At 37.1% G+C, this 19,965-nt stretch overlaps 1 protein-coding gene across 1 annotated transcript; it reads left to right on the top strand.

Moving 5' to 3' along the window:
- Positions 1–6,259: 6,259 nt before the first annotated feature.
- On the top strand, positions 6,260–19,670 carry LOC125243202 (meprin A subunit beta-like). Its single transcript, XM_048152658.1, has 16 exons — positions 6,260–8,164; positions 8,326–8,393; positions 8,518–8,536; positions 8,785–8,823; positions 8,969–9,000; positions 9,096–9,168; positions 9,265–9,382; positions 9,567–9,745; positions 9,960–10,178; positions 12,957–13,112; positions 13,283–13,507; positions 13,617–14,048; positions 14,245–14,418; positions 14,643–14,751; positions 18,454–18,522; positions 19,042–19,670. Exons 2-16 carry the CDS (start codon positions 8,331–8,333, stop codon positions 19,130–19,132), a joined length of 1,998 nt encoding a protein of 665 aa, XP_048008615.1. The 5' UTR covers positions 6,260–8,164; positions 8,326–8,330; the 3' UTR covers positions 19,133–19,670.
- Positions 19,671–19,965: the final 295 nt, after the last annotated feature.

The raw sequence follows: 19,965 nt of genomic DNA, 5'->3' as shown, positions 1-19,965 counted from the left end.
AATGTAAAAAGTTACATGGACTGTTCTCACTTTAAATTTCACAGTGGCATACTAGGGACCAGGGGCCGTATTCACAAAACATTTTATCTTACCACTAAGAGTTCTCCTAAATAGCAGTAAAAGTTCTTAGCTAAGAGTTTTCTGATTCACAAATGTCAACTGAACCTGTTGCTACACAGCGTATTCATTTACAGTCTCAAGGCCTTTGCACACTAAGTCTGAAATTTTCGCATGTGTTTTTTCGTATTTGCAATCCTAAAAATTCGTCACGCACAGAGACCTTGCACACTGAGTCCGATGCGTATTAATGAATGCGTTGCGAAAAAATCGCAAAACAAATCGCAAAACAATACAAAATGAAGTCTTCAAGCAGTGAGCACGATTAGTTGTCTCCTCTCTTCTTAAAAAGAGAAAAAGAAAGAGGAAATATTGGGTCCATTCAATCCCGAGATTGCATAGAGAGAAAGGAGAATTCACCTCATCAAGGAGCTGCGGGATTATCCAAGCGTTTCAAAGATTACTTCAGGATGTCAGTGGCACAAAACAGCAGCACTGAATGACAAACAACGTGAGGAATACAAAGAGACCGAATATAAAGACAGATTGTGCCAGTAGTAAAGCATCAAACAGAGCCACAACTAATCGTGCTCACTGCTTGAAGACTTCATTTTGTATTGTTTTGCGATTTTTTTTTTTTTTTTTTTTTTTTTTTTTTTTTTTTTTTTTTTTTTTTTTTTTTTCGCAACGCATTCATTAATATGCATCGGACTCAGTGTGCAAGGTCTCTGTGCGTGACGAATTTTTAGGATTGCGAATACGAAAAAACGCATGCGAAAATTTCGGACTCAGTGTGCAAAGGCCTTTAGTCTTCAGAAAATCCTCCTGTAATGAGTATGAATCCAACTCAGTTTGGCAATGTTCCTCCTTGGTTATCATCATCAGTGCAACACCCATTATATCCAGTCTATCCATCCAATGATCAGCATGTAACACGAAGCATTGGGCCTGTTTCCAGTCAGATGCAGGGTAATGCATTCTTCCCATGGATGTTTCCAAATTATCCAGTGCCCTTTCCTACTCCTGCAATATATCCACCTTATGGTCCAATCGTTCATCCAAGCCCTCTCTTTCCAATGGCAGTACCATCATCAATTAGTCAAGTTCCTTTGATACCTCCAGTTTCGATTAGACTAGTAGGGCCTCTCACTAGACCATCAGATGTGACCGCTATTAGTAATGTTCCTGTGTCTGTACCTCAGACATCATTTGGCCCTCCATCAGTGATCCCTAATAGAGATTCAACTGTGAGTCAACCAGTAGCAGCAGCATCTTATGTTCAGCCCTCTTTACCAACTGGGACTATAAGGCTGGGTCCAGTTGAGAGACCTTTATTTCCATGCTTTAAAAGTAATGATCCTCAAGAATTTGCAATGCTAAATATGGCGCTAAAGTATCTGCTGTCTCCAGAGGAAACGGAACAGTATAAATATCATATACTTTTGGATCATTTAAAGCTAGATGCTGCTCGGCACTTAGCTTTGGCATATGCTCATGATCCCCAGCCTTATACTACAGCACTAAAAGACCTCCAAAGGAAATATTGTCAGCCTCATCACTTAGTGTTGCAGGAGATTGCTTCCATTCAGAGCCTTCCATCTATTCGTTCCAGGGATTCCAATGGATTCAGTCAGTTTGCATTACGAGTCCAGGCTCTTGTAGGCATGCTTCAGTCATGGGGTCAGGATGAAGGGGCAAAGGAACTGGCATGTGCTTCTCATGTTCACCAGCTTTTAAGTAAACTTCCAGCACATCATGTTTCCAGTTTTGCTAGACATGCGATGTAGATGTAGGTGCTAAGAGAAAATGGATCCTTGATAATGGTCGTTGTTGGAGATGTGGTCAGACACATCGTTCATCTAAGTGTGATTTGAAGAGGCATTGTCCATCCTGCAAAGGCTGCCATCTAGGAATCCTGCACGAAGTCAATGTTCGTAAACCTGATGCTGGGATTTTCTACTTGATTAGACCAAGTAGTCTTAATTCTGTGCTTTTGAAGGTGGTGAAAGTTATTCTGAATTATCAAGGAAGGACTGTGGAAACCTACGCCATTCTTGATGATGGTTCAGAAAGAACTATGCTCCTTTCCCCTGCGGCGGAAATGCTGGGTTTGAATGGGGCGACGGAGTCCCTGAGGTTATAAACAATTCTGAGGAGATTGAAGGCACGTTACATTTTCGATCTCTCCAGTGTCTCCACTGTCTCCTGTTCGTAATCTCCAATGATGTTTCCAGCATCTTCAAGGTATTCCTCTTGAAGAATTCCATCAAGTTAAGCCTCTGTTGTTAATAGGAGCGGATCATCCCCACTTGCTATGCTCTACTGAACGACTAGTATTCGGTCCTCCTGGAAGCCCAGCCGCCCTGCATACTCGCCTTGGATGGGCACTGCAGGGTCCTGTGTCGATCCTCAGTGGTGGATCCTCAGCTTCCATGGGGACTCTGGCCTATAGGAACTGTCACAAAGATCTTGCCAAGTTCTGATGGCAGGATAAGGGTTGTGGAAGTTATTATTGATGGGAAAACTCAAAATAATTGTATAGAATTCTCTAAGTGTAAATATGTTCCCATATTTGGGGGCAGCTGTTGAGAATTCCCAGGTCACATGACATAGTCTGCCAGGAGTGGAGCTTAGTCTCCTCAGGTGCACTGATCATTATTTAGCTGCCGCTGTTTGGTGTGTGTGAAGCATGCAGCTGAACTTGACATTTCTTGTCCTTCTCCTCATAGAGAGCTTCTAGTAGAGTTGACGTTTCTGACCATACACCATACAACTCTGTCTGAAACTCATGTTGCCATGGCTCGATTCCTATGCCTCCAAATGTCAAATAAAGATCATGGACTGAGTACTCGATCCACTGTGTTTTAATGGACACACCATCCTGGTAGCACATTCCTGAACCAACCCATTCCAAACTTAATACACAAGGTTCTGTCAAATCCACACACAGTTCACATAAACAGTCATTTATGTCTGTGAAAGTAAATTGCAGGTAACCTTACAGAAATCGTATGTGTATATTAGATCTGTATTAGATCTGTGGTGCATTCAAAAATAAAACTAATCAACTGCGTTCAGCAGCTCAGATACTTTTTCAGTGAAAATTATTTAGTTTGGTAACAGCCCTGTAGTGCCTTATTTTTTTTTTATTTATCAAATGTAAGAATTTGAAATAAAAGATGAAACTTAAATTTACAAACCAGATTCCAAAAAAGTTGGGACACTGTACAAATTGTGAAAAAGGAATGCAATAATTTACAAATCTCATAAACTTATATTTTATTCATAATAGAATATAGATAATTTATCAAATGTTGAAAGTGAGACATTTTGAAATGTCATGCCAAATATTGGCTCATTTTGGATTTCATGACAGCTACACATTCCAAAAAAGACGGGACAGGTAGCAATAAGAGGCCGGAAAAGTTAAATGTACATATAAGGAACAGCTGGAGGACCAATTTGCAACTTATTAGGTCAATTGGCAACATGATTGGATATAAAAAGAGCCTCTCAGAGTGGCAGTGACTCTCAGAAGTCAAGATGGGCAGAGGATAACCAATTCCCCCAATGCTGCGGCGGAAAATAGTGGAGCAATATCAGAAAGGAGTTTCTCAGAGAAAAATTGCAAAGAGTTTGAAGTTATCATCATCTACAGTGCATAATATCATCCAAAGTTTCAGAGAATCTGAAACAATCTCTGTGCGTAAGGGTCAAGGCCAGAAAACCATACTGGATGCCTGTGATCTTCGGGCCCTTAGATGGCACTGCATCACATACAGGAATTCTGCTGTATGATGGAAATCACAACATGGGCTCATGAATACTTCCAGAAAACATTGTTGGTGAACACAATCCACCGTGCCATTAGCCGTTGCCGGCTAAAACTCTATAGGTCAAAAAAGAAGCCATATCTAAACATGATCCAGAAGCGCAGGCGTTTTCTTTGGGCCAAGGCTAATTTAAAATGGACTGTGGCAAAGTGTAAAACTGTTCTGTGGTCAGACGAATCAAAATTTGAAGTTCTTTTTGGAAAACTGGGACGCCATGTCATCCGGACTAAAGAGGACAAGGACAACCCAAGTTATTATCAGCGCTCAGTTCAGAAGCCTGCACCTCTGATGGTATGGGGTTGCATGAGTGCGTGTGGCATGGGCAGCTTACACATCTGGAAAGGCACCATCAATGCTGAAAGGTATATCCAAGTTCTAGAACAACATATGCTCCCATCCAGACGTCGTCTCTTTCAGGGAAGACCTTGCATTCTCCAACATAACAATGCCAGACCACATACTGCATCAATTACAACATCATGGCTGCATAGAAGGAGGATCCAGGTACTGAAATGGCCAGCCTGCAGTCCAGATCTTTCACCCATAGAAAACATTTGGCCCATCATAAAGAGGAAGATGTGACAAAGAAGACCTAAGACAGTTGAGCAACTAGAAGCCTGTATTAGACAAGAATGGGACAACATTCCTATTCCTAAACTTGAGCAACTTGTCTCCTCAGTCCCCAGACAGCAGTCTGTTATAAAAAGAAGAGGGGATGCTTAAAATGATACATTTTCTCAGTTTAAACATTTGATATGTCATCTATGTTGTATTCTGAATAAAATATCGAAATCAGGTTTAATATGTCACTGCTGATAAAACACTGATGAGAATGTTGCTTCTTTCAGAATAACTTATATTTACAACATACACAAACACACACAGACACACAAAAATCCTATTTTTTTTTTTTTCCAGACAAGCTACTTTTTTACTCTGACAAGTAAATGACCAATTTAGTTGTCCAAAGGACAAGCACAAAACAAGGCTTAATGTCGAGCACTGTATTTTCTATTTATATTCTCTCCTTTAATGGTAGCATCACTCTTATATTTGATACTGACACAAAGGAGAAGGCACAGGTCTACAGAAAGATTTTATTGTCATCAGATGTGGCTTTGCACACTACCAGCATCTATAGAATTATTTTGATCAGTATTTTATTGTTCATACCAGAGGGCTCTCTCAACTTGATATATTTTACAGTTTGTCAAAATGATAAGATTTTGTAGTCTTTGCATACACATGCACCCCTCGAAAGCCTGAAACCACAGAGCCTGCCCACATAACAAATCCCAATTTAACCCCTGTGTACAACTAAAATGAAAGCATGAGATCAAGTTTTGAAACAATGAATAGCTGTGTTACAAGTGTGATCAGTTTGGATTTTTGTACTAAGAGTTTTGAAAATGTAAACCTTAGATGTGAAAATAGTACCAAAGCAAATTTTTTAAAAACTGTAACGTTACTTCAACTGCTCAGGTAATGTCAAAAATGACCCATTTCCATAAAACTTCAGTATTTTATCTTATAGAAAATAACAGTGACGTTTCTGATGGATTGAGCAGTTTGACTCAAATCTCACTTTGGACTATTGATGTTATAATAGAGAGCTGCCATCTGCTTATGTGAATAGCAGTGACCGTCCTGAGGAGAGCTTCTCAAAAATGTGGCAATGAGAGCTACGGAAGGAGCGTGAATGCAATCCAGTTAAAGTCGCTAAAGAGTGCGGCACGTCACAATTCAAAACACGTTTCAAGATCAATGCATATGCATCATCAGGATTTGTAATTGATGCATCGAGAATGCAGAGTGAATCGTTACACCCCTACAAATCAGGCTTTATTACAGGATGAACCCAGTAACCACAAGTGCATGCAAATAGAACATAAATGTTAGAAGGATTTTAAAGATGTTTCTACTTGTATATTGGTAAACATACAGTACAATGTTTCTGTTCCACAATATTGTGGGTAAGATCAAAGATCTGACCTGAGCACCATTCATTTGTTTGTGGAGCATTCTTAGTGGAATTGATGCCCAGTGAAGCTCACAGTGGATTACTGTCACAGATACACAAACAGATTGACTTAATATGTGACTTGCACTATACCAGACATCTAGACATCATCCTCAGGCATTGTGTTAAAGTATGCACGCAAGCATGTGCCAGTTTGGCCTCTGTTGGCCAAGATAATGTTTCCTCCGCTGATGAACAGATTACATATCTGAGGTTTTGATAAAGAAATGTCAGCACAAGCATACAAAGACTTGTTTGTGTACTTGTAACACAGACAACTGGAGCATGTGTGTGGGTGTGTGAGACATTCATTTATGATGTTGACAAACCCTTTTTTTTTTCATTTTGCAAGTACATATAAGATAAAATGTGATATAAATGGTAAACAGTTTGACATATTTAAACAGAAGTGGATGTGTATACAGTGGATATAACCACATTAAACAAAATAAAGTAGTCCTAACTAATTAAGTTATGGCCCTAGAACAAATTAATCTTATTTATATTAAACTTTATCAAAACAGAAACTCTTTTAAATGTCAAACATAACTTTACACACTAACAGATTTTGCTTTTTATTAAAAACAAAAAAACAAAAAAACATTTACTTTCCTTATCCAGTCCACTGCAAAGCATGCTGGGAACTAGAAAGCCACTGCCCCGTTTTCAAAATGATCAAGCAGTTTCATTAAAAACAGAAATTTGAGTTTAAATTACACAAAATGTTAAAAGAACACATCAAAATAATGCTTGCAACTTAAAAGATTTAATACTTTTGATGGATTGTTCACAAGTCACAAAAATCTCATGCTGTGAGCACTGCCATTGATACACTAAATTGAAAGTTGTTGTACGCTACTATTTAAAGCTTCCGGCTTTGAATGCATGTGATCTAACTAGGCTAATTTAAAGTTTGTGTGTGAAACAAAAATCTGATCACTTATGCTTCATCGGCTCATGGTGATCACATTCTGGGTGCCATGAAAGCTTTGTGAAAATGATTTTTTTTTTTTTTAAAGGGAAAAAAAAGCTGGTGCTGGCTGGCAACTAAAAATAAATAAATAAATAAGAGAAAGGAAAAAGAAAAGAAAACCTCTATTGGGGTAAAAGTTAATTTACACAAATTTATATGCCTACTTTAAACAAAGGCTGCATATTAGAGTTTTATCAATTGTTAAGAAGCTTTTACCAATACTTAAATGACCTTTTCTAAACTCTTAACACAGCAACACAAACAATTAGCCAATTTTTTAATCTTCAACCCAAACCATATTTTGTTAAATAAATACAATCTCTACATTTCAAAATGCTAAAAAACTTTTTCTACATAATACTAACTCTATCAATGCATTCTTGACAACATCTAAAAGTGAATGAGTCATTACTTTATAGAATGTACAGTAGAAAAAAAGAAGAAGACAGTAACAGAATTGCTCAGGGCGGTCATTGGTTAAATGAGTCCACTATGCAGAACTTCAGTTGCCCCCTTGGTTGAAATCTCTTTCTGGGAGTCACTTTCTGCTATTATTCTTCTATTACAATCTTGAACAGAGATTCTTCTAGCATAACAGCTTTAGAGAGAAATAGCTAATATGAACTGTACAACATCATAATCCGGTATTTCTGGAATGTTGTCATTTGTTCTTTATGAACGTCATTCACCCTTGTCCCTGTATGCGAGGAATGATGAAGAGATGCTGGTTCATGTGTAATTTCAGAAACAAAAACTTCAGGATGGTTTTATTCCATTTGTGTTGGAATAAAACAATTTAAATCCACTTCAACTCAAAGTGAAGCAATCTTGATAACATCTTATAAAACTGATTCATAGTTTATGTAGAAACTATTATAGAGCAAAAGAAGAATTACTCCTCAGTCAATAATATAACTATTCTGTAGTTAATGGCAAATTGATGACTGGGGTAGTTCACAATTAGATAATAAGTAATTTTCACCAGTAAGGACGGCAGTTCATTTTCTATAAGAGTAGTCATGATTAGAAAAGGTCTCCGGAAGAAGCCGGAAGGCACATAAAAGACTAAATTATATGAGCCTAATTTAGCACTGTGTGTGTGTGTGTGTGTGAGTGTGTGTGTGTGTGTCATTGTTTCCAATGAGAGCTCAGTATAAGGAAGTACTAAACTTTTTAAATAACTTGTCAAACGTCCAGACAATCTCACTTGGTTATTAACTGCCAAGCTTGGTGGTCAAGCAGTTATACATTTTAACTTTAGCCGTTAAAGACTGAAAACTGGTATGTATCCTCCTTTTATTTTTTTAATAACATATTTTCAAATTTAATTGAAATACTAGTATTTCAAAATTATTAAATACTTTGTGTATCCCTTGAATTTTGCTTGCAACTTTTAATGCAACTGATAATCATTCATAAAATGTGATCATTATGATTCCCAGTAAAAATGCAGTTATGTGCTTTTCTTCTGCTGAGTTTGGCTTTGGCTCTTTGTCTTGCATCACCAACGGTAAGTTGGATAGTAGAAGGCTTACGTTATAATACATTGTCATTGAAGGTGATATATAGCTGTTGATTTTTAAAAAAATATTTTCGTAATGTTTGAGTATTGTTTTCATATCTCATGTTCTCAGCTCCCACCAGATATAAATGGTAAGTACAGCACAGTCACTGACATTAATCTGTTGTAAAGTTATTGGAATGTCTCAGTTGTGCAGTGTAAAAGATCCTGTTTTGATTTTGCTGTCATTACTGTGTGAAGTTTTCACTGCTCTTTTTTTTTTTTCTTATTTAACTTTCAGACTGTTTCAATAAAATTGTTGTTGTCTAAGCACTCAGTTCTATTTTCCAACTTCACCTCTCTGTCTTCTTTTGTTTTCTTCATTATATTTTCCTCAAAGGCGCTGAGGAATGGAAGGACATTCCTGATATAAACAAAGGTAAAACCACTATTATCTCAAGAATCCAAGTAGATTTATATAAGCAGTAAGGTACCTTATATATGTTTTTGTTCATAAATCATTATTTTTATATATTTTATTCCTATTTTATTCAAGCATATTTACTTTAAACTGAATGCTATAGGTTTAAATCTCAGAGAAGGAGACATCATGATGGTGAGTTCTGTTCTAATTCTAAAAGTACATTGAATACTGAATAATTCAGAAATCAGTCAATATCATATTCATACCTAAAACAATCTGCTTTAAAGCCTAATCAAAGGAGCGCCATTCTTGGGAATCGATGGGATATTCCTGTCCCATATGAGCTGAGTGTGAATCTAAGTAAGAAAAGATGGATTTCTCAGTTTACTAAACTTTTAAATTAGTTTTACTTTTATATGTTTTTCATCCATAATGTGTTTTTGATTGTGATTATAGGTATGAACTATAAAGGAATAATTTTGAGAGCCTTTGAGCAGTTCAGACTGAAATCATGTATTGACTTTAAACCCAGAGCAGCAGAAGATTTTTACATCTCTGTGGAGAGTCATGAAGGGTACAGTATGGTTCCAGTTAGTAATGCACAATATCAGATATATATGGTATTATAGTCTATTCTGATACAGCCTAAACTATGCTATACTGAATCAACAGTATAAAGGCCTTTTACACTAACAGTCAAAATATTAATGCACATATCTGCAACATGAATGTGCTGTTATCTATCACCTATTTTGCAGGTGTTGGTCATATATTGGGCGCATATTTTCTGAAGGTCAGCCTCTTTCCATTGGAAACGGCTGTGGAATAAAAGCCATTGTTGAGCATGAGTTTCTCCATGCACTAGGATTTTGGCATGAGCAGTCAAGATATGACAGAGATGATTATGTGACCATCAAATTTGAAAACATCATTAAAGGTTGCCTTGTAGTTTTATTATTTAGTTTGTAACTTTATTTGTTTTTTAGGAAAAGAGTAAAACAGTTATATACAGACATACACTGACATACTATTTGCAGTGCCCATTTAACTAATCAGCTCTTAAGTAAGCTATTCTATATGAAGAATATAAAAGAATATCGAAGAATATAGAAGAATATCACCTTAATTCCTCAACTGGTCTTTATTTTCAGGCTATGAGAGCAATTTCAATAAATACAGTGAGAATGAGACCACCACCCAAGGCACCCCATATGACTATTACTCTGTGATGCATTATGATAAAAATGCCTTTAGTAACGGCAATGGATCCACGATCATTACCAAGCTTCCCGAATTCCAAGATGTGATTGGTCAACGCCTGGACATCAGTGAATATGATGCGATTGAGCTCAACAAACTCTATAAATGCAGTGAGTGTTTTACACATATTGTTTTAATTTTTCACTTAAAGGTGCCATCGAATTGAAAATTGAATTTACCTCACCATAGTTGAATAACAAGAGTTCAGTACATGGAAATGACATACAATGAGTCTCAAACTCCATTGTTTCCTCCTTCTTATATAAATATCATTCAGAAGAACAGGCGAATCTCAACATAACACCGACTGTTACGTAACAGTTGGGGTGAACGCCCCCATATTTGCATATGCCAGCCCATGTTCAAACATTAGACAAGGGTAGCCAGTATTAACATCTGGATGTGCACAGATGAATCATCAGACTAGGTAAGCAAGCAAGGACAACAGCAAAAAATGGCAGATGGAGCAATAATAACTGACATGATCCATGATATTAGTGATATTTGTAAATTGTCTTTCTAAATGTTTCGTTAGCATGTTGCTAATGTACTGTTAAATGTGGTTAAAGTTACTATAATTTCTTACTGTATTCACGAAGACAAGAGAGCCATCGCTATTTTCATTTTTAAACACTTGCAGTCTGTATAATTCATAAACACAACTTCATTCTTTATAAATCTCTCCAACAGTGTAGCATTAGCTGTTAGCCACGGAGCACTATCAAACTCATTCAGAATCAAATGTAAACATCCAAATAAATACCATACTTACGCGATTAGACATGCTGCATGACGGACACTTTGTAAAGATCCATTTTGAGGGTTATATTAGCTGTGTGAACTTTGTTTATGCAGTGATAGAGTCAAGAGCTCGGGAGGGGGCGGACAGTGCGCGATTTAAAGGGGCCGCAGCATGAATCGGCGCATTTCTAAAGGCGGGCGTACACGGTGCGATTTTTGCTGTCGTACGAATTCGCATGCGATTTTTTTCAATCGTGTGGAAATCGTGTATGCTCGCATGGTCGCGGCTCGTATCATGTGTGAGGAATTACGAGCTGAGCAGAGTGCCTTACGAGCACTTCCCGACCTCACGATTATTTTTAAACATGTCAAAAAAGTTTGTGAGCTATCGGTTTGAATTCGTGACATGTGTGCGGTTGAACGAGCCGATTTTTCAATCTATTTGAAGTTAACCAATCAGGAGCTAAGAAAAACCACAGAAGAAGAAGATAGAGATGAAGAATACAGCGCCATGGTGAATTTGAAAAGGAGAATAAACTCGCTGAATTTTGGGCGAGCGCTGTATGATGTGTCAAGCAGTGTAGGCTATACATGACAGGGTCGTCTGAGATGATATTTTACAGCAGATCGCCCAAGAGCTACAGTTATCAGGTTAAAAAATAAATTATGCTTGATACGACTCATGATCCGCTCTTGACCACGACATGAAATTTCACTGTACTGTACGTGTTGGTAGCCATTAAAGAAAATATATTTAGTTTCATATTCATGTTTAAATATGCCTATATTTTTTTATTTCATCTATTTGATTAAGACAAGTGAACAATACATCATATATGCGCAATAGCCTACATCTGGAAACATGGAGTGGGTCAGACATGATTTTAATCACTTCATTAAGTTTTGTTTTGTAGAAAGCCTTTCTTTAACGTGAATTTCGTTTTGTAAAAATTGTATCTTAATTTGAATCAATGTTTCATCAATCAGTTGCCTGGATTTAATAAATAAGAAGCAAATATATTCATATATATATACAAATATATTCATGGCACATTCTTGCACTTGATCTGGAGCGCGACTAGGCTAAATGAACTGAAACTATAGTTTGCCTCACAGACACGAGAAAAATAGGCTATCTATAGAAAGCTTGAAATGTCTTCTTTTAAACGAAGTAATTCAAAACGAAAATAAATGGGCTACTCTCTGATTATGTAGGCCTAATCCAAATGAAATGTGCATTCTGCACATCCACTGCGGAGATGAGAGTCAGCAATGTCAACTTCTTCTTTGCAGCCGTCACTGATTTAGAAAACATTATATTATTAAAAAACAATTAAAATATCTACTTGCTGTTTTTTTGTCAAATTCATAATCGTTTCTTTTGCCGGTTCTTTATGGCAAGCTATGCGTGCACTTGAGTGCTATATAAATTCTAATTAAAATAGTTTATTCTCTCCAGTATTTAAGAAATTGAATGTGAATAATCAACTAATCAATGTGATTAGTCAACTAATGGCTTGAAAAACTAGTCGATGAGAAAAAAAAAATGATTTCACATGTGCCTATTCTCTATCCAGCATGTCACAAAGCTTCTGATTTGAGCTCGCGCTCCGCTCGCATGCTCTCTCTCTCTCTCGCTTCGGAAATCGGCAGGTCTAAAAATCGTGTCGTATATCACCTCGTCCGCGCGATTTTCAGATAAACTCACTCGTGTTGTGTGCGTGGACATACGATCTTCCGACCATCAGAATTCGCACCGTGTACGCCCGCCTTAATTATGCCTCAAAATCTTGTAAAAAAAAGTTCGATGGCACCTTTAAAGACTGATGGTAACACTTTAGTATAGGAAAGACATATAAAATATTAACTATGACTTTTCCCTCAATAAACTCCTAATTTACTGCTTATTAATAGTTAGTAAGTAAACTTGTTAAGTTTAGGCATTGATTAAGAATGTAAAATAAGGTCATGCAGAATGTGCGCTTAATAAGTACTAATAAATAGCCAATATTCTATTAATATGCATGCTAATAAGAACCTAGTTAAAAGACCCTAAAATAAAGTGTTACCAGACTGATGTAAGGGAGACCAGGGAAAACATGTCATGAATGGGAAGTTGCCTCAGTGTTTGTCTGTTTGCATTACAGATTCCTCCATCTCTTTTCTTGACCACTGCAGTTTTGATGATGAATCTCTGTGTCAGATGAGCGTCTGTTCTGCTGCTGATTATGGCTGGCAGAGAGTGAAGTCAGTGAGTGGCATCAATGTGACTGACCACAGCTACTTGAGCAAAGAACAGAATGGTGAGATCTGTTACAGTCAGTCAGTCAGTCAATGGAAAGTGTCTGTTTTGACATCACAGGAAGTGACTTTACTTATACTAACAGCCCAAAAAGAAATGCTTCACTTTCATCCACAATTGCAGTCACTGTACACCCCACTTCCACACATCTACCTGTTTTCATTCCTACAGGGACGTCTTTTTTCATGCACTTCAGCACTGAGGGCAGAAATGAAGGGGACACAGCCAGAATGGAGAGCAAGACAATGACCCCTAAAAGAGACTGCAAAGTCCAGTGTCTGCAGTTCTACTACTATCACAGTGGTAATGAGTCTGACCAGCTCAACATCTGGATCCGAGAGTACCAGAATGAAGAAGACAACAGAGGAACTCTCAGACTTATGGATCAGATCACAGGTCTGTCTCTTCCTCAAGTACTGTACATATTATGGGGGAAAAAAACACATCGGCCTGTGCCTTTAAAATGCTCTTAAGATGTCTAATGTTACAGTTTAATTTCTTGTAGAACACCCTGGTAATTACTGGAAGCTGCATCATGTGTCACTGAATGCAAATAAAACCTTCCAAGTTGTATTTGAAGCCCGTAAAGGAGCTGGGAACTCCAGTGGAGGCTTTTCACTGGATGATATCAATATTTCAGAGACTGAGTGTCCCCACACATGGCAGATAAGGGACTTTTCAATGATGGAATCTTCAACACATTACAGTCCATTGTATTACTCTAGTGATGGCTATCGCTTTCAGGTTGCATTAGAAGTGTATCCGAGTTTTCTTGCCATGTATGTTCGTCTGGTATCTGGAGCATATGATGACCAGTTGCAGTGGCCTTGTTCATGGAGACAAATAACCTTCCAGATACTTGACCAGAATCCACACATACAGAAGCGCATGTCCTCTGAAAAAAGCATCACCACTGACCCTACTTTGATTTCTTCCAGTGAGAATCCTATTATTTTTGTCACATCACATTTATATGCAGCATTTTAAAGACCAAATACATTGTCCAGTGAGAATCCTATTATTTTTCTGTCGTATCACATGTTTATATGCAGCATTTTACTTAGCTAAAAATCAAATACACTGTTATCTCTAACTTTAAAGGGCTTTTTAAAAGACATATTTTGTTGTAACAGATGGCAGATATTACTGGGACAATCCTCGAAAAAATGGAACTCGAGTCACCATTGGCAATGAGACCGTATATGTGGGTCTTTTGTGGGGCTATAGATATTTCATTATGAAAGATGATCTGATCAGAAGAGAGTTCATCAAGGGTGATGACATCATATTTCTCTTCAACATGCAAGGTAGGTTTTGTGAAGTAACCTGAGAAAAACTCTGTTTTACATGTGCTAGACAAATGTCTGTGACCTCTCTGTCTCATTGCTTTTCCATATCTCACACGTAGCCACGCTACGTGAAATTCAACTTACTAAAATTGGTGATGGAACACTGTATTTTATCCATCCCTTTCAAGTTCTGAGAACATTTAGCTAAATGTTGTTTACTAATCCTGAATACTTTTTCATAGACATCTCAGGGCTACTTCAGAATGACTCTCTACCCTGCTCTAAAGTGACAGTGAAGAATTTCAACATTTCTCCTGATGCGAGTGCCCAGCAGGGATCATGTGCTACAAGGTGAATATCCTTTTAACTTTTGTTGTACTTGTACAAAAAAAAAAAAAAATGTTTTAAAGGTAGGACTAATGAAAAATTAAACACTATGGCCTGGTTTCAGGATTAGGCCTTAGTTTAATTAGGATATTTAAGTAAAATGTACACTTGAAAAAACATTACTGGTGTGCATCCTGAGACAAAACAATGGCAGTGACATAATTTAAGATATGTCAGTGCAAGTTGTTTTCAGTTAAAATAGCTCAAACATACATTTTAGTCTAGGACTAGCTTAAAGGAACACTCCACTTTTTTTGAAAATAGGCTAATTTTCCAGCTCCCCTAGAGTTAAACAGTTGAGTTTTACCGTTTTCAAATCCATTCAGCCGATCTCCGGGTCTGGCGGTACCACTTTTAGCATAGCTTAGCATAGTTCATTGAATCCGATTAGACCGTTAGCATCTCGCTCAAAAATGACCAAAGAGTTTAGATATTTTTCCTATTTAAAACTTGACTCTTCTGTAGTTACATCGTGTACTAAGACCGACGGAAAATGAAAAGTTGCTTTTTTCTAGGCCGATATGGCTAGGAACTATACTCTCATTCCGGCGTAATAATCAAGGAACTTTGCTGCCGTACCATGGGTGCAGCAGGCGCAATGATATTATGCAGCGCCTCTCACAAATGTCTCCATGGTTGCAAGGCACGCTCCCCTGTGCAAGCAGGGGTTCACAGACGCTGCGTAATATCATTGCGCCTGCTGCACCCATGGTACGACAGCAAAGTTCCTTGATTAGTAAGCCGGAATGAGAGTATAGTTCCTATCGAAACTCTTTGGTTATTTTTGAGTGAGACGCTAATGGTCTAATCCGATTCAATGAACTATGATAAGCTATTTCAATATCGTGATAATACCGTATACCATGATAAAAGCTTATCGCAACATGAAAATTTGATACTGTCACATGCCTAGTATACGTCTTGCGAATTGATAGCTGTCATTCAGTTATGGCAATGGGCGTGTGGTGCACGCAGTAGACCAATCACAAAGGATTGAGCCATCTGACCAATCAGAGCAGTGTAGGCTCATGGAAAGGAGGGGTTCAGAGAGACTCTTCAAACTAGTGATGGGAAGTTCGGATCATTTTACCGACTCGGACTTTTGAGTCTCGTTCAGCAAAATGAACGAATCTTTTTTCGAGTCATTTCGTTCATTTCGTTCATTTTAGCAAAATGTAATTAAAATGTTACGTGTTACTTCCCCAACACATCTACTACTTATGCAAACGTTGATCACACTACAAACAATACAAAACTACAATGCTATAAGATTCAGAAATGATTAATTCATTCTTTACCTGGGTCTTCAGTTTATGACAAGCTGATTAAGCTCACCTCACCTCTTGTCTGACAAGTCTTCGGGTTTAAGTCATTCCTTAATGACGTGACAAGCAGCCCCATATGCTAAACCAATGCAGTCTGAGCCGCAAAGAGAATTGATTAGTTCTTTTCATGAGTCTTTCGGGTTTTTGAGTCGTTCCTTAATCACGTGACAGACCCATATGCTATTTCTGACATTTCTGTCACTATGTTTTTGTTACTGTTTCTTGAGGATCTGTGGTGTGTTATTATTTTATAAATAAATAAAGCCCTGTTATAAATAAAATATTGATTAATTTATCTTTTTGACTGTCTATCAGTAAATAAACACTAGGCTATATAATAATATAATAATCCAAGCCTACAATACAAAGTATTTATAGCCTAGTTTGTTCATTTTTACTCCAATTTTGAGTTTGCTGGTATAATAATTGCCTTTCCTAGGAAGACTTGACATATTGGTCTAAATGTATAAGAAAAAGGACAAATAATGACATAAATTAAAAGCAAATAACATTTTGAATTTGAATTATTAATGTTAGTTTAAAACATCAAGGTTATGATAACTTCAGCATTAACAGTTGTAACCCAAACTGAAATAAAACTGGAGAGTTAAAGTTATTTACTAAGAAATATATTGTGCTTGGGTCACACAGCCTGACTGTATTGACTGCATTGGTTTAGCGTATGGGTCTGTCACGTGATTAAGGAAGGACTCAAAAACCAGAAAGACTCATAAAAAGAACTAATCAATTCTCTTTCCGGCTCAGAATGCATTGGTTTAGCGCGGAGGTCGGCAACCCGCGGCTCTAGAGCCGCATGCGGCTCTTTAGCGCCACCCTAGTGGCTCCCTGGAGCTTTTTCAAAAATGTATTAAAATGGAAAAAATATATATTTTTTGTTTTCATATGGTTTATGTAGGAGGACAAACATGACACAAACATTCTTAACGTTTTTCAATGCTGTAAAAATGTGTATAATAAATATTAAATTTCAACATTTCTGTCAACGAAGATTTGCGTCATAGCCATCGACGTCACTTTCCCGCCGAAAGCGCGCTCCCTCAGCTGGACTGATTGGCAAAAGAACCTGCTGCGTGACTGGATTTAATAGAGGAAACTGCGAAAACGCGAGTAAAAACAAACGAATTACACTAAAGGTTGGACTCGAAAGTGTTTCTTACAACTTGTCAAATAAACCTAATCCATGGATATTGACATGTAGCCAGGAGTCGTGTTTCCTGACATTTATATGTGCCTGATTTGACGCCGAGGAAATACATAAAGCAAATCTGCCTGTGAATATTTTATATAACTACAATATAGGTAACTTAGGTTTAAATCCGCGTAATTACTCAACGTTATATCAATGTTATATATATCGTCATATTGTCCATCCCTAAAACATATAGTTTTATAGTATAGTTTTTGTCAGTGTTTATTTTAAAACGCACAATTATGCAGAATATAAGATGGAAAATATTTAATAGATGATTTGTCAACATAATATATAACAATACAATATATATGGAATGATTTTACCTCAAAATCCAACAATTTGACACAAAATGATAACTGCAAATCCATGTTTCTCTGCTGGAGTCCAGCTGTTTCTGTGGATTGCACCGATCCATTTGCTTCTTTTTTCTGTAGCTTTCAGCAGTTTTTACCTCGGGAATACCTCATTATGTATTTGTAGCCTATTTAGTCATTTTGATAGTAGGCTAATATAGCTAATATACACTTACAGCCTGTGTTGCCTTCATATAAGGCTTATATAAGGCTTTTAATTTTTTGCGGCTCCAGACAGATTTGTTTTTTGTTTTTTTGGTCCAGTATGGCTCTTTGAACATTTTGGGTTGCCGACCCCTGGTTTAGCGTATGGGTCTGTCACGTGATTAAGGAGCGACTCAAAACCCGAAAGACTCATGAAATGAACTAATCAATTGAATCAACAGGTGAACTACTAATAGCAGTACAGAACCTATAGAATATTGCGCATGCGCAACTGAACGAATCACCCCCCCCCCCCCCACTTCTAACGAATCGTTTGCAAATAATTGAGAACTGAGGTGAAATTAAATGTATATTATGAAAAACAAAAGTGTTTTTTGACCTTGCATGCATGTAAACCTGTTGTAGTAGACTCCCAAAACAATATTAGGAACCTTAAAAAAAGGCATAGGGGCACTTTTTAAGTGATATTCTAGAATAGAAGGTAGATGCTTTGTAATTTTGAATAATCATTGTTTAAAACACTAAAACAGTGGTCAGAGTTTACTGAAGGAAATCTGATACATTCATTTAGTATCTGTTGAAATAAACCTAACAGTATCTTCCCTCCTAGAGCTCTTCCCACACCTCATCAGACAACAGCTTTTACAACTACAACTTCAACACCAGAACCTACTGAGGGGTAAGCCACAATCTCATATGGTTAGATTTTTTTTATGTGGATGGAAAATGTTGAAAAAAGTCCTACATAATCAATAGCTGCTTTATTATTTGCCTGCAATTCTTAAGAAATAAGATTTGGGAGGCTGTGCTATAATGTGTAGGCTATATAGTCATCAAAAATAAACTGTGTTGTGAGGATTGATTCACAGTATATATTCACAAGTTCAACAAATACCAAATGTTAAAACTACATATTTTTACTAAAACATTTTAATAAGCAAATTTATTAAGTTGCATTCTTCTGCTAGAACATATACAAAGATATATTCTAAATAGCATACTGCTGTCAATCAGACCATTTTATAATGATACATTTAGTAAAATGAAACAGTTACTTATTCCATGAACTCTCCAAATGTACAGTATCAAAATATATGTGATGAAATTAATATTTTTCCATTGAGGGGCCATTGCACAGGCAGACAGTGTTTTAAGTTTTTGTATTCATCATCACATCTGTATTTCTCTCCTCTTTTAGTGAATGTCTGGACATATTTTGCAATTCCAGTGCCAAGACTGTTTCTTCTCTGATCCTCTTGGTGGTTTGCTTCCTTTTGCTGGTGAATTAATCATGGGAAGCCACTTTTAATCAATATCCAGTGTCTGACTATAAGAGTTTTAATCATTGTCAAAGCACTGCATCTATCTATGATTCCATTAAATCCACTGATCCATTTTTCCAAGGCAACTGTCCTTTTCATGATTGCACAGCCTATCCCTTTGTAGCCTATCCAAGCATCTCAGGTCAAAGGTAGGGAAACATCCTGGATGGATGGCCAGGCCATCACAGGGCTAACACACACTTACTTGCATTCACTCTTTTACTCATGCCTATGTACAATTTATTGTCTTCAATTCAAGTATGCTGGATGTCTTGTGGAGGAAACCAAAACACTCGGAGGAAACCCATGCTAAGATGGGGAGAGCATGTAAAGTTCCTGTGCTTGCTAACATTGAATGTGCAATTTAATTAAGCTCTTTACACAGACTGTATCTATATTCACTTGCCTGCGATAAAAAAATCAACATGTTAATCTTAACTGTAATTCCAATGATTACAAGTGTATATCTCTTCAATGTTTGATTAAAATTTTGACTTAAAGACTTTCCAAAGTGCCAAATTATTGAATCATTTGGTGACATCTAGTGGTATCATATGGTAGAACTGTAACTCAATTGGGCAGCAGGATGATTTCACTGAGAACAGCAACAACATTTCATAATAGAGTTTACATGCTGTGTTCTATACTGGAGAAGTAACCTTATTAAGCCTACTCAAATCTAAGTCTCCCATGTTTACTTATTTAAAGTGAGATTTAAATCAAAGATTAATCGGGTTTTAACATTTGGTGTTATGGTAACTTACGTATTGGTGCCACTGGCACATGCTGTTGGAATACAC

The sequence above is a fragment of the Megalobrama amblycephala genome, linkage group LG13, assembly GCF_018812025.1.
Source record: "Megalobrama amblycephala isolate DHTTF-2021 linkage group LG13, ASM1881202v1, whole genome shotgun sequence".
NCBI lineage: Eukaryota > Metazoa > Chordata > Actinopteri > Cypriniformes > Xenocyprididae > Megalobrama > Megalobrama amblycephala.
The sequence above is the reverse complement of the archived record's forward strand: the minus strand, read 5'-3'. Positions and strand labels throughout refer to the sequence as shown.

Coding starts and splice junctions, on each gene's coding strand:
- LOC125243202 (XM_048152658.1), top strand. CDS start 8,331: ATGCAGTTATGTGCTTTTCTTCTGCTGAGTTTGGCTTTGGCTCTTTGT. Junction 14,049..14,244: donor CCCTACTTTGATTTCTTCCA/GTGAGAATCCTA, acceptor TTGTTGTAACAG/ATGGCAGATATTACTGGGAC. Junction 18,523..19,041: donor ACACCAGAACCTACTGAGGG/GTAAGCCACAAT, acceptor CTCCTCTTTTAG/TGAATGTCTGGACATATTTT.